General features: G+C 34.5%; 1 protein-coding gene across 1 annotated transcript in view; it reads right to left on the bottom strand.

Annotated features, from left to right (window-relative positions):
- Positions 1-2,920: 2,920 nt before the first annotated feature.
- Positions 2,921-16,153, bottom strand: part of LOC111047197 (structural maintenance of chromosomes protein 1A) — a 46,300-nt gene continuing 33,067 nt past the window's right edge. The window contains 6 exon segments of the mRNA XM_039434717.1: positions 2,921-4,678; positions 6,158-6,336; positions 9,276-9,455; positions 11,425-11,566; positions 14,010-14,140; positions 15,155-15,277. Of these exon segments, the coding sequence (XP_039290651.1) occupies positions 4,435-4,678; positions 6,158-6,336; positions 9,276-9,455; positions 11,425-11,566; positions 14,010-14,140; positions 15,155-15,277 (999 nt within the window). The 3' untranslated portion in view covers positions 2,921-4,434.

Raw genomic sequence — 16,153 nt, 5'->3', positions numbered from 1 at the left:
TATCTCTCTCTCGTTTTGCTCTGTTGCCAGATCGTCTTTTAACAATGTGGAATTAATAATTGATTAACAAAATATTTTATCTTAATCATGAAAATACATTATGAATTATTGAAAAATAGAATATCTTGCTTAATAAAATATGATTGATTATTTTAAACGAGAATGAAAAATTGATATTACATTAATAGAACTTGTATCAGCTACCGTCAAGAAGACATTGACAAGACAATGTAGTTCGGCAACGTTGTTCTCCTATGTGTTTCCACTGCCATTATAACGTGGACCTCACTATAAGAAAATCAACTGTTAAGGTTGAAATAGGATCAATATGGCAATGTTCCAAGTATTATAAATTATACAGAGTGTTTCAGAAGTAGTGTCGAACATTTTAGGGTATTGTTCCTGGATGATAGGAGACTACAAATATCGTATTTGAATAGCTGCCATTTTGTTTTTTTCACTTAGGAATTGTTATCTTTAGAACGAGATGTTGTATTAATACGCAATTTGGCACTAATTCATTTATAATTAGTGTATAATGCATTTTCATCATGCATGTTCTACAGTTAGTGGCCAGCCTTATAATTTATTATAGAGGATGACAAATTATTTCTATGTTTGCGTAATTTTTTTCATATTGTTTTAGGCAATTGCTCACCCTCTCTTGCAGTGAAATTATTATGCTACAATACTTGTTGAGCCAAGCTCTATCAGCCAAAATACCAAGCAAATCTGAGACCTCTTCATTTGTTGACTATGAGAGAACTACCTACATCAATCTTTTTTAACAAAAATGTAAAAGGGTGTCATCGTCATCCATATTGTCTGATGTTTCAAATGTGCAAGAACTTCAACTTTTCTTCATTCCTGATTTTATAGTCCAAAATAATCAAAACAATTGTGAAAATATTAATCAATTGTCATTTAAAATCCAAAACCCAACACCCCTAAACTTTCATTTTACTTTAAACATAATTAAACAGAACCTTCAAGGTTAGGTTCATCTAATTTTATACCGGTACACTAAACAATTTGAGAAACTGCAGATCTGAGGAACTATGCAGCATCTATCTTTGTTATTAAGATCTATGTAAAAGGTGTAAAATTGCTCACAGTGAGGGAATTGCTATGTAGCCTAGCGGCTGCTGAATCATGGAATAAATTCCAAGTCAAATCAAGAAGTTTCTTTATCAAATTCTAAGTAACATGCTAGTTATCAATTTGATAGAGTATACATTACTTAAATATTCATTATATGAATAAAAATAAATTGAATAAATATTAGAAATTTATACTTTATCAAATTATTTAGTAGTATGCAACACACTTTAAGTAGTAGAATCACACTTTAGAATGATATATTTGGATGGATAAACGTTGCAACTTGTTTCAGAATGAATTATGAATAGAAAATATATCAGATCTGACATTGATATTTTAAAATTCCCTTTTATATTACCATACAAAAAATCATTTTATAAGTGAATCCACAAATAAATCAAATTTGAATTATGTAATACAAAATATTTATTTGTACAGTACAATAACTTGTATTTTTCTTACAAATTGAATTTGTCTCATCACCACCATACTTAATCACCTAAAATATTAATAGAAAATGTAACAAATTATAGTTGGTTCATTTTTGGTTGGTACTTTCAACTGCAATAAAGGAAGATTAGTTAATAAGAAATATATGTACTAAAAGTAGTCTACAGAACATTTTCATATGATTGATAAGATATAATATTGTATGCTAAGTCTCTTCAGAAGAGCTTTAATCGAGAAACATTCACCAACAAAACTGAGTCTTCATTCTATGAGGGTATATAATCCATACTTCTATGAGGGAATCGCCTAAAAGGATAATCATTTTGTCAAAGGTATCATTAATAGAAAAATGAAAAGCTGTTACTCAGTTACGATTTTCTGTCATTAATGCAACACAGGAGTATCTGCCAAACAACTAGAACTTACAATCAAATGTTAATTTGTATCAATATACAAACCGCATTAAATAGAATGTCACCTCGCCTAGTACGGTTTGTAACGCATTTTGAAAAGAGATGACATTCTATTTAAACATCCTTATCAACGTCTGTGGATTGTTGAGTAAAGTTGTAGTATTTTGGCAGACACTAACTAAGTTAATATTATTTTCCAAGTTTACCAATGTAGGAGTACATCGAATGAGGGATTTCTATATTCTTATACAATTACAAAGTTCTTATACAATTAAACACTTGTTGAATTTGCAATAAATTAATTACTCAAAGAAAAAAATGGTAATAAAATTGAATATAAACAACCTAATTGAATAATATGATGAGTAAGTATGACAAGTAGACCCTAAGCTTTGTAACATTAAACAATAATGAATAACTAGATTGTGTTACATCATAACTTGATGGCGAAGTAAATTATAAGCACTTAGTATAATTCATTGAAAAATATGCGGGTAGTTTTATTACTTTTTAGTATGCTTCAAAAAGTAACTAAGACTGTTGAGTCTACAGATTAAATAATTGAAATTATGGATACTTATTGAACACGCTTCATCTGAGAAAATCAATCAATAATATTATGAGAAAACTGGCAGACTAATCTCAAATTATTTGAATTGTGTTATGGAATAAAAATATTATCGATGTTGAGATAGATATTCAACACATACATATTCTCTGCAGCCTATCTTATCGTCAATATAATTATGTATGTGCTCCTACCCAACAACCCATCACACTCCACCGATCACATATAAATTAATAATTAATTTCCAATTCAACCCCTTCATTCATAACACAATAGATTTATAATTATGAGACAATTGCTATCATATCATTTGAATTTTTCTATGGAATATAATTGCCAATAATGAAATAATTATTTGAAATTATATATATTCAATGTGGTCAATATTACTTACCATGAAAATATGATTGGGTGGTACTCATTTCATTTGAAAAAAATAGATTACTAGTTATAAGAAAACAGGTTATAAGTCAGGTTATTTAAACTGTTCTATACTCAAATTACAATGCTAAGACAAATATTGAAAACCAAATATATTTCCAATAGCCAAACTTATCGTCAATGGAAATATTATGTTACTCCTCAATATTATTTGAAACAATATTGAGATACATACTTCCTGTAGCCAATCCAATCGTCCATAAAATATGCTTTACATACAATTAAATAATCGAATCATACGATAAAATGAATCAATTCAACACACGTCATTTAGGATCAAGAAGATACGAACCAATCGATTACCAATTCTGAGAAAACTGCGAGAGATCGATCAGATACACTCTCCTTATAACATATTTCACGGTTTTGATGTATTTATAATGACAGCACGTCGTTATAAATACATCAAAACCGTGTATTACATCGCAGCTCGGAATGGATCGAAAAACCATCATCTTTAACATATTTCACTTGAAAAAATGAATCGATTACCAATGTCTTATTAATATTAAAAACTATACATAGTCCCTTTAGTAATTTAGACAATCTTATCGTCCATAATAATATTCAAATAATATTATTCATAATAATATTAATTAAAACAATATTGAGATAAATAATGAGAATCATACTTATTCCCTGTAGTCAATCATCTCCATAAAATATGCTCGTACAAAATATTAAATAATCTACTCATAACATACTACTAAATCAATATTCACCAATTCAACACATTTCATTTGAGGAAGATAAGATGAACTGTTCACCAATGCTGAGGGAATTTTTGTGTGAGTTCAAAAACCTCACCTTTTGCAAAAAAGATTAAATAACCGACTCATAATATACTACTAAATCAATATTCACCAATTCATCACACATCATTTCGGGAAAATTGAATAAACTGATAAACAAAATGAGCAAAATATTAAATAATCGACTCATAACATACTACTAAATCAATATTCACCAATTCAACACATTTCATTGAGGAAGATAAGATAAACTGATAACCAATGCTGAGGGAATTTTTGTGTGAGTTCAAAAACTTCACCTCTCGCACAAAAGATCTACTCATAACATACTACTAAATCAATATTCACCAATTCAACACTCTTCATTTTGAGAAAATTGAATAAAAAGATAAACAAAATATTAAAACATCGACTCATAACATACTACTAAATTAATACTAAACCTATTCAAAACACTTCATTTGGGGAAAATGTGTGATTTAGATTGTGTTAACTCAACACACTTCATTTGGGAGGAATAAATAAACTGTTTACCTATGCTGAGGGAAATTTTGTGTGAGTTCGAGCAGGTATATAGATGGTTCAGTGACGAGGAAAAGGTCAGCTGCTATTACGCCTCTGCAATTTCAACATTTTTCCCTATTTTTCCCATTTAAACCAGTGTTTTTGGTGACTGTACATCTGCACACTTGACTTCCACTTGAATCGATTACCAATGTTGAGGGAACTGTGTGAGATCGAGCAGATAGACACGACTGATGAGACACTCTCCGACATCCGGACAGATTCCGACCAGCGAGTCGGCGTGACTGAAGAACTCCTCTTTGAGCGAGATGACAATGGTTTGCAGGGCGTTGCTCTTGCTATGGATGTAGGAGGCCACCTTGCCAATGTTCGTGTTGTCCAGAGCTGCGTCAATTTCGTCCAACACGAAAAACGGTGCTGGCTGGTAGCTGGAATTCAATTGTTTTTATGAATAATAATTCATGATCAGATGAAATCAGGTATTTAGTGAGGTCCACGTTATAGTGACAGTGGAGAAGGGTAGATAGACAGTAGTTAACAGTAATCAGCTTGAGTTGACAAAAAACTTATTGAAATTTGGAACATAAACGACCTATACTATAGGATACTATAGCTATGACTTGGGCGGATTTCACACCAAATCTGGGCCGGGCCGGGCCGAGCCGAGCCGGCCGGAGCAATGCGATGTCGAGCCGAGCGGAATCTGCCTGCGTTCGCACTGAAACCTATTGCCGTTTCGCTCAGTAGGTTTTCTAGCCTTGTAGTGAAAAGTGCATACTCTCAGATCAAGTTCTCATTGTCAGTTGAAAGTGCAATAATAATGTCATCTGCTTTGATGATGATGATGTTACTGGATAGTAGCTCCTCACTTGATGATGAACATAAGGGAGGAAGAAGATCATGAACATAAGGGAGGAAGAAGATCCTGGACTCAAGATATCAATAAAGATCACAAGCCTAGTGGACAGTTTGCAGCTCTATACAGCTTTTCTTGTATAGAATAAACTTGATTTGATTAAACTTTCTTCCTGGAGACTCTTGACAGAAAATAGGAAATCGTCAAGAAGGACTATTTGTCCAAAAAATAAAAGAATACAAATAAACATAATTATATACATCACATTCTACAATGTACATTACAATTTAACCCTCCCAACAACCTCATTCTACATCCATAAATTCTTGAATACTGTAGTATTTGCTAGATATTTTTTCAATAGCTTTTTGAAAATACCCTTATTCTCATTTTCTCTCAAAGCTGACGGAAGTTTTTTACTCATAAATTTGATATCCATATAAGAAGGCTTTTTCTGATACTGAGCTGTCCTGTGGTATTGTGCAGAAAATTTAATCTTATTTCTTGTGTCATAATTATGTATGTCACAGTTTCTTATAAACTCTTCATCTCTTATATACATAATTACTTCGAAAATGTACAGAGCAGGCACAGTTAGTAGTCCTAGATATTTAAAATACTCTCTGCAGGACTCTAATGGCTTTAAAGACCTTTTATTGCTCTCTCAGCTCTCTTTTGCATTCTAAAAGCTCTATCTAAATTTTGGATACTGGATCCTCCCCATACCAATATTGCATAACGAATATGCGACATTATGAGGGCATGATAAACTGTACATTTTAAGATGTGTTTGCTTTGCTAGTTGCCTTTGAGTAGATACAAAAGAGCATCTGTTGTTCATGGAAAAGTACATTTTCGAAAACGTTCGATGTTGAACGGGTAGTATTGTCCTCCGTCTAGTGGTCCTCCGCCGATAGGCAAAGATACAGGACCAGGACTGTACCATGGGACATCTTCTTATGATATCATTCTTATCTCTATGATGAAACTGAGTGGAATAATGTATCATAGTTAGCATCACTTTGTATCACGAGTAGTGCGGTTTGCCTACCTGTGAATGGCGAATAGTAGCGCGAGCGCGGCAACAGTCTTCTCTCCTCCCGACAGGTTGGACATGGGCTGGAAGCGCTTGCCGGGTGCCACGCAGTTGTAGTTGATTCCGTCCAGGTAGGGCTCCTCGGGGTTCTCCGGCCCTAAGAAGGCCTGCGCCGACTGGTTACGAGCCAGTGACTGCACAGACAACACATCATCAATACAAACAACTCAGCTAAAAACAGAAGGCATTCGCCCCAAACTGCTGTAAACCCTTAAATCGGAGAGTATATGGAGTGTTCTGAAAAAAGGTGCCCATAAGTCAGGGCGTGATTCCTGTATGAATCATTAGAAAAGTGAGGTTAGAGGGACAAAAAGTTAGAGGGTCGGAAAGTGAGGTTGGAGGTTTGAAAGATGGGGATTGGATGGCTGAAAAGTGGGGTTTTAGTGTTCAAAAGTGAGGTTCCAGGGTTGAAAAGTAAGGTTACATGGTGGTAATGAGGTTAGAGAGTGGGAAAGTGAGGTTGAAGGGTTGAAAGGTGAGATAAGATGGTTGAAATGTGGGGTTTTAGTGTTCAAAAGTGAGGTTCCAGGGCTGAAAAGTAAGGTTAGAGGGACAAAAAGTTAGATTGGAGGGTCGGAAAGTGAGGTTGGAGGTTTGAAAGATGGGGATTGGATGGCTGAAAAGTGGGGTTTTAGTGTTGAAAAGTGAGGTTCCAGGGTTGAAAAGTGAGGTTAGATGGTGGTAATGAGGTTAGAGAGTGGGAAAGTGAGGTTGAAGGGTTGAAAGGTGAGATAAGATGGTTGAAATGTGGGGTTTTAGTGTTCAAAAGTGAGGTTCCAGGGTTGAAAAGTGAGGTTAGGTGGAGAAAAATGTAAGGTTAGAAAATAGACAAGTGAGGTTGGCGGGTTGTAGAGCGTGATTGGAGGGTTGAAAAGTAAGGTTCCAGGGTTGTAAAAGTGTGGTTAGAAGTGGAAAAAGTGTGATTCGAGAGTGGGAAAGTGAGATTGGCGGGTTGTAGAGTGAGGTTAGAGAATTGAAAAGTAATATTAGAGACTCTAAAAGTGAGGTTTGAGGGTTACAAGCAGCATGCTATAGTGAGGTCCACGTTATAATGGCAGTGGAGAAAGATAGGTGAAGAGCGTTGCCTATTCTCTGCCTTGCCACTGACTTGTATAGAGCAAGGTCTATAGAAGGAGGCATGTCACGAATACATGATGCATTGCAGAACGGCCGAATTGAAGCTATCTAGTTCACTATAGAGTTTAGATTAGATTTTTAAATTTGCCGCCAAAATCGCTTCAATATGGCCATTCCATAAGTAAAATATTGGTGTCTAGACTTCTTCCTCTAGATATTGCTATAGAGGATAGCTGATACCGTACCAGTATATTTTGATGTAATATTAACTTAAAATATTCTTGTTCAGAATAATCAACCATATTGTTTTTGAAAAGATAACACAACTTCCAATGATTAAATAATACATTTTCTTTATTGAGATTGAATATTTTGTCAATTAATAATATTTCTACATTTTTGACAGACAATCTAGCAACGTTGCTGAGGTAGAGAAGGATAGAGCTATCAGCTTTGTCGAATGATACGCAAGGATAGCAACACTATTGTCAAACAAACACTGCCATTTTAACGTGGACTTCACTATAGGTTTCTATTGTGAGGTCCACGTTATAATGGCAGTGCTTGATTAGCAATTTGTATTACTATCATTCAACAACGCCTATAGCGCTATCTCTTTCTCGCTTTGCTCTGTTGCCAGATCGTCTTTTAACAATGTAGAATCAATAATTAATTAAAAAATATTTTATCTTAATTATATAAATTCATTATAGAATTATTGAAAAATATAATTTATTGCTTAATAAAATATAATTTACTAGTAGTTCTGCGAACAGTAGACCTCGATCACGAATAGCCTACAACTTTCAAACTAATGAGAAGGGCCATTAAGAAAGTACACTATATTGTGAAGATTTATCCAAGTCATCTATTATTTTCTCCATTGAAAGTGCTAAATACATTGTTTCCAGGGACACCGGACTTATAAATGTCTCTCAAGGAGGTACCTTCATATCGTCCCCATATTTACAATATTAGAACTTTTCTAACAATAAATTAATTACAGTATAAGAAATCTGTCAACTGACGAAAAATGGAATATGCAGTAGGCAATTTAGACGATGAATCGTCTCACAGACGATAGTGAGACGGAAAATGATTCTAAATAAGATGGGGTTGTTGGTGACAATGACAGGAGGTTGCTAAAAACGTTTTTCATGAAAAGTGGATTCAATGTTATGGCGGCTTGTTATGCCTATGCAGAATGTTTATGCTCACAAGTCGGTTTCCGACCTCATACACATACTAAAACGAAAACAAGAGCTAACTAAGTTGTGATGTCTCCAGCCGGTTCGGTAGGACTAGAAACTATTCATCTATGAAACAGGGAAATATCGTGTTGAAAAGGGAAGAAATAGTGCAATCAAGTGAGAAGTTTTCTTCAATTAATAAATACAGTATGATTTGGAGCGGCTCACACGTTTCAAGGTTCACCGCTGACAACTCTTGTATTCTATCGATAGCATTCCAACGATGATAACATTCATTCAAATGCAGCACATTTTAGAGCGGCACAACTTATTTTCAATTTATATTAAAACCGGAGGTCTTATCAAAAATCGTTACACATACGTTTCTGCGCCTTGTTTCAAAGAACTTGTATACCAAATTTCATCCAAATCGGACAATAACTGCGACTGTAATTGTGGTACAAACAAACAAACAGACAAAAGCCGATCGAGTCGAAACTAAGACCTCAGCTTCGCTTCGGTCAATAATTTCATAATTAAGATGAAATATTTTGTTAATATTATAATCTACATTGTTAAAAAACAATCTGGCACCTCAGCAGAAGTATAAAAGAATAGAGTTGTCTGCTTTGTCAAATGATAGACAAGGATAGCAATGTTAATCAAATATTGTCATTATAACGTGGACCTCACTGTAGGTTTCTAGTATATCTATATCTAGATCGCAAAACTATAAGGTTGAGTGGTAGAAAGGACATAAAGTCCTAATTCCGCCTAATAGAGAATTATTTCATTTCAAAACTGACCTTGTAAATACTGTCGATCTCGTTGGCAACATGCTCGAAGCACTTTTGGAACTTATCGTATCGATCCATTTTGACTCTGGCGAATGCCTGCTTGGCTTTTTTGGCGCGGCGACGTGCCGCCTCAAATTCCTCGTTCGTCGACTGTAGCTTCTCACGTGCCATTTCCAGTTTTTGGATTGCCTAATGAATTAAAAAAAACTAATAAGTTGAAAGATTGTCATCAATAAAAATTATAATTGTTATCCAATCAGTCATAAATAAAAAATGGTTATCCTAAGTCTGGCCACTAACGGTAAAATATGCATGTTACACATGACGTCATACATTGTTTCGTCATCACAGCGAAAAATTTTGAGGTTGGGTCTTTATATTTCCGAATTTTTCTTCGCTGCTCTATTTGAGGTCGCACCTAGAGCAGAAAATGAGATTTTTCCGGCTCGAAATCGGTTTTCAAGATTGAGAGCCGGAAAAACATTTTTGCCCGTGGTGCGAACGCTATTTTTCGCCACACACAAAAATAAACAATATATATATGAGAATAGTTGTTTACTAAGCACTTCCGAAAGCAGAAGTGGAAGGTGATAGCTCTAGCAAATCTGAGGTAATCTAAATATCAAGAAATTGTCCAAGTATTTTTATTTTTTATTCTGATTTGTCTAAATAACCTAAAAGATGATGTTCAATTATGTGGGAGGTTGAGTTTATACTTTTTTATTCTTTCAAATGGCAATAAGATGATATTATTATAAATGTTTTAATTATTGAATAATGAACACAAATAATGAAAAGTTTTTTGATCATCTTTCTTAGTTCCATGTTAGCGGCTGGAAAGGGTACTCTTTCCGGCCTAGGCCGGAAAGAAACCGTTCTGACGTCAGACGAGAGTCGTCTGCAAACAATGTCTTTCAGATCTACATAAGGACTGGAAAACAGCTGCTTTCTGTGCAGTGTGGCGGAAAATTATTTTCCTATCGTTATAATTTGTAATTTTCCAGAAGTTAATTAATTCTTATTGGATGTTTATTTAATTTTAGGCAGGCCACTAACGGTAGAACATGCATGATACACAGTCGTCATACATTGTTGTTTCATCACAGCTGTGATCACAGTGAAACGATTCGAGCAAAAATTTTGAGGTCATGTTTTTGTATGTCGAGTTTTTGTTGCCCAAATTTAAGACATGATTTTGAGAGCAGAGCTTTAAACTAACGAGGAGCTCCAAACAAACATTATAGCCTACTCAAACACATTTGCCGGCAGCATTTTATGGAAAGGGTTTTGGTAGGTGGTCCACACTGGTATGTCAAATGACATTATGTTAATGAATAATCATAAGTGTAAGTAACTTTTAGTGAAAAATTATTCTTTTATAAATATCCGCCTTTCATTTATGGTCAATCGGAGGATGAGAAAAATGACCCTCGTATCTGGAAAACTCATGAGGTAACGGTGGGGTAACTTTGTAAGAAAGATATATCACATACGAAGGATTACACAAGAAAACAGCAAAGAACTAACTCTAAGGGTAAAAACACACTGAAGGCAGAGCGGAGCGGGGCGTGGCGTAGCGTGGTCAGAGCGTTCATGATACGCACAGGAAGCGTCAAGGGCCTGGAACAAGTACGTTATTATATACAAGAGTAGAACAAACTGGCACTCGCACTGTGACGCTCCGCTTGTAGACGCTCCAAAAAACAAACCGGTTTGTTCCAAAGTTTGACGCTCCGCTCCGCGAGTAGACGCTTCCAGTGTGTAGCATCTTATTATTTAACATTATATTATTCGCGAAGCTCCACAACGCCTTCAGTGTGTTTGTACCCTAACTTACGGTAAAAATACGTTCTCGCAGGTACGATACGGCTACGATACGATAGGTGACAGGTGTATTATAAACATATCAATTGAAGCTCATTCATATTCAGCTGTTGATAAACTCTCATTTGGCAACGTTGCATGTACTCTCATCGGACTATTTTCGTGCGGTTGACTATAGTAACGCAACATACAAAAATATACCTTCATATTTAGTAATCCGGTCTCACGAGATGTCAAATTATCATGAGATTAATTGAAAAAACCTCCATAAATGATAACAACCAAATGTCGTTCCATTCTATTCTATACCTAGACCTTATACTCTATTGTATACCTTCATATTAGGCGCCTGAATTTTCTGCAATTGAAGCGACTGATCACTGATGGCTTTAGCTAGTTTGTCACCTTTCTTCTTCACCTCGTCCTCTTCTAGATCTTTTAAGCTATCCTTCAAAATCGAATAGTCCATCTTTATCCTAATCAAAATGAAAACAATAACATTATTATAAAGAATTAGAGAAATTATGGTGTTGAAATAAAATGAGAGAAAATACTAAATACAAGAAATACAATCCAAGACTTGTGTGTGTATGATTAGACGGATAGAGTTAAGAGATAATAAAGCTTCTGCCATAAAGGAATAAGATGTTATAACAATTCTAGGTAGTTCCATATCTTCTTAAAATGTATTAATTCATAAAAATTACTATTAAACGAGAATCCAAATTAAATGCTGTAATTCACCCCGAAGACTTCTGCTACTGCAAATATTGACAACAGGGTAAACAGCCAGATGGAAATTCGATGAGCGCTACTATTCAAAAATTATTTGTCAGCCCAGAAATCGAACCCAGTACCTCCTAATTACCGGTCAGGAATGCTTACCCTTACACCAAACTGACAATCTCTGGATAGCAGCGCTATCAATTAATTCAGGGCTACTTTCTTTTATTTTTACTTTCCTTTCCCTATTACCATAGGTAAGGAAAGTATTGCTTTCCAAAAAAATTAAGGTACCCTAATTTTAAGTTTTCTATACGTTTCAAGGTCCCCTGAGTCCAAAACCATGATTTTTGGGTGTTGGTCTGTGTGTGTGTATGTGTGTATGTCTGTGAACACGATATCTCCATTCCCAATCAACCGATTGACTTGAAATTTTAAACTTAAGGTCCTTATACCATGAGGATCCCAAAATAAGAAAATCAATAAAATTCAATTCAAAATGGCGGATATTTACTAAAAAACCATGTTTTTCACGGTTTTCTCGAAAACGGCTCTAACGATTTTCTTCAAATTTATACCATGGATAGCTATTAATGAGCCCTATCAACTGACATGAGTCTCATTTCTGGAAAAATCGAGGAGCTCCATAATATTCTTGAAAAAAATGGCGGATAATCACTAAAAAACCATATTTTTCACGGTTTTCTCGAAAACGGCTCCAACGATCTTCTTGAAATTTATACCATGGATAGCTATTCATAAGCCCTATCAACTGACATGTCTCAATTCTAGGAAAATTGCAGGAGCTCCGTAATATTCTTGAGGAAAATGGTGGATAATTACATAAAAACATGTTTTTCACGATTTTCTTGAAAATGACTTGACCGATTTTCTTTTCAAATTCATACCCTGTATAGTTATTTATCAGCTCTATCAACTGGCATGAGTCTCCTTTATGGGAAACTAATGGGGGATCTACCCCATCCTTGAGAAATGGACTTTGTAACCTTCTTCTCGTGCATGAGGTAGGTAGGTAGAGCAGTTCATAAAAATAACACAATAGTCGAGATATTTCATCTGTAGGACAGCTGTTTTGACGACTTTTAAAAAAATCATCGAATTTCACAATTTACATATAGGAAAAAGTACTCTGAAAACAATTATATATACACATAATACAGAAGTCTGATCGTAATTTCAAATATGTTGCTAATCGTCATTATGTTATTCCCCTAAATTATTCTCGTTTAAGAATGAGGCTTACAGTTCAATGAGCAAGGAAAGTTGTGTGAGTGTAACACACCAGATTTTTATTCTAATTTCTTGTATTATTAATCTATTATTTTATTAATTTCAAAGAGTACTATAATTCTATTTTATAAAAATTGGATGTTATAACAATTTATGGAACCAACTGATATTGTTATAGAGATGTATCACTATTTTTTCTTCAACACAATAAAAAATATTATCAAGTACTCTTTATTTTATTATAGCACTGCTAGTTTCAACTCTTCATGGGCCATTTTCGAGTGTAAAAAGTGAATACTAGAAAAGTAAAAAAATATAACTTTATTTTAACACTAATTATAACACTGCTAGTTTCAACTCTTCAAGAGCCATTTTCAAGTATAAGAAGTAAATACTAGAAAGTAAAAAATATAAAAACATAAGAAAAGTAAACACCATTTTTTACTATCTTTACTCTGTATTATAGAGAATAATGAACCTCTTCTTCATAAGCATTCCCATGTAATACTGTCTCAAATATTTTCCAAACTACACAAACCCATTGAAATCAAACATACCTTCACCGAGAAATTGGAATTTCAAGTTTAAAGTGTTTAGCCTACAACTTACAACATATTTAATTTCAAACTTCAATACTTAAATAGCCTATGCTTGTGAACTTCTGCTGTAGAAAGTCAACTTCTTCTTTTCTTGTACTGTAGTAGAAGGAGGTGGTTGAGTAGGAGGTGTGGCGGGAGGAGGAGAAGGGGGAAGAGGAGGAGGAGGGAGAGAAGGAGCTGGAGAAGGAGGTGGTATTGTTGTATTGACTCCTCCTCTAAACACGTATTTGTTCCATATTAGAGGAGTAATTTTTAGGGGAATGTATTGTAGAATGTACACTTTCTGAAATAAAATTAATTTAAGAAATTTGAAACTAATTGAAAAGTACTGTAGCTTGTAGCTGACCTGTCTTCCCTGTCATACATTTGCTGGCTTGAGTGGGTGCTGGTATCTATAGAGGTGGAGTCCATAATCGAAGATTCCACGGCTATATCTTCCATATTACCCACCAGCATTGGCACTTGGATGTCTTCCATCTGCAAAAACACAAATTACTAAATAAGCAAATAATATTAAATAATAATTTGTGTAAAGTCAATAATTACTCGTCTCACGAAAGGTGTAACAGCCGAAGACCATAGATTCTACATTATATTTGCAACAAAAAATGTCCCGTAAAATTTTCTTATATCGACCTCAGTTTTCGAGGTATGTCGATTTTTCGATATTTTTTAAAAACGTCAACTAGAAAACTATAAGCATAGCCACCTCTAATACAAGGCCCCGGCCTACAATATTGCAACGTCGCAGTGTAGGCCTAGAATCTAATACATGATTGATGAAAAAGATCAGCTGGTATTTTTTTAAATCATTTTCACCAATCATGTATTAGATTCTAGGCCTACACTGCGACGTTGCAATATCGTAGGCCGGGGCCTTGTATTAGAGGTGGCTATGCTATAAGTCAAAATCTAGCTCTAAGAATAACATGAAACAGCTGTTATGTAGCTAGGGTGAACGTAATATTTTCGAGCTCAAAATTCAAGTGGTTTTATTCTTTATTTTGTGAATTTAAAGTTTGTTTCATGTTTTTACGAAAGTTTTACTATCAATCTATCTAAATTTAAAATTGTTTGTTTTATTCTACTCTATATTCTTAGATTGTGATTTGGTGTAGAAAATTGAAATGGACATAACCTATGCATAATATTTGAACAAATTGGAACTAAATTAGGTAATTGAAAATGTTTTGGGAAATAGCCTGTTTTTTATTTTCCGATCATTGTATTGTTTGTGCTAACCTAATAAATAAATAATATGGTTGGAAAGGGAAGAAATTTTCAATGAGATTCATATAACAAGTTCCATTGTTTGACGTTTTTGTACTTTTTATGAGCTCTCAAATTTGAAAAAAGAACATTCCTAGAGTTCAAAGCCAAATATCTAATAGTTTGAACGCTGTGTTGTGTTAATGTTACTAAATGTATTCATATCAAATGAGTGACAAAATAAAATACAATTCAATTTTGAAAGAATGCATGTTAACTAGCCTTGCAGTGTTTGAGGATTTGCTTTCTCTCAGCTCGCTTCATCTCCAGCTTGGATTCGGCATTGGTCACTTGCTTCTGCAACGCCTGGATGTCTTTGGCAATTGAGCCAACCTCTCTTCTGGCCTGAAACACATAGAAAATATTTCAGAATATTTAGTGTTTCATTTTAAATGGCTTAAAAAAATTATAAGTAATGTAACACCACAAGAAAAAGGAATTCATCAAAAAGGATCATAAATGTTCAAAATGTTCTTCATTTTGATCAAGCACATCATAATACACGTACAACGTCTAGCAGCTTCGCAACTCATCACAAAAAATGTGAAAAGGTATATCTAAAGGTGCGTACAGATTTACGCGCCGCGAACATGAGCAATTCACTTTTAATCAGCTGATGCCAAGCTTTTTATATCTATATCTTACCGTTCCTGTAAAAATACAGATATAATCAGCTGATTAAAAGTGAATTGCTCATGTTCGCGGCGCGTATATCTGTGCCTTTAAGGTGCGTACAGATATACGCGCCGCGAATATGAGCAATTCACTTTTTATCAGCTGATGCTAAGCTTTTTATCTGTATCTTACCGTTTCTGTAAAAATACAGATATAATCATCAGCTGATTAAAAGTGAATTGCTCATATTCGCGGCGCGTATATCTGTACGCATTTTAAGGTAACTAGAATACAGAATTCTATTTGACTTGAGTGAATCCAATAATGCCACAGCTGCTGATTAATATTTTTCAATGTCAAGAGGTGAAGGAAGACCATAATTTATCACGAAATGGTTTTCAAGTACGGTACCTTCTTTGCCACTTGTTATAGCTTCATTACATTTAAACAGACTTTGGGATGAATCACGAAATAGCAAGACGAAGTGCTCTTTGCATCAAAACCACTAACGTAAGGTTTCACCGAATATTTTCGACTGCAGAGCAACGAAGTGTCATTAGAATACTGGGTGTCACATACAGTACATGATTCTCACACAGTTCAAAG

The sequence above is a fragment of the Nilaparvata lugens genome, chromosome 8, assembly GCF_014356525.2.
Source record: "Nilaparvata lugens isolate BPH chromosome 8, ASM1435652v1, whole genome shotgun sequence".
Classification (NCBI taxonomy): domain Eukaryota; kingdom Metazoa; phylum Arthropoda; class Insecta; order Hemiptera; family Delphacidae; genus Nilaparvata; species Nilaparvata lugens.
Note: the sequence above shows the minus strand (reverse complement) of the source record. Positions and strands in the feature narration are given on the sequence as shown.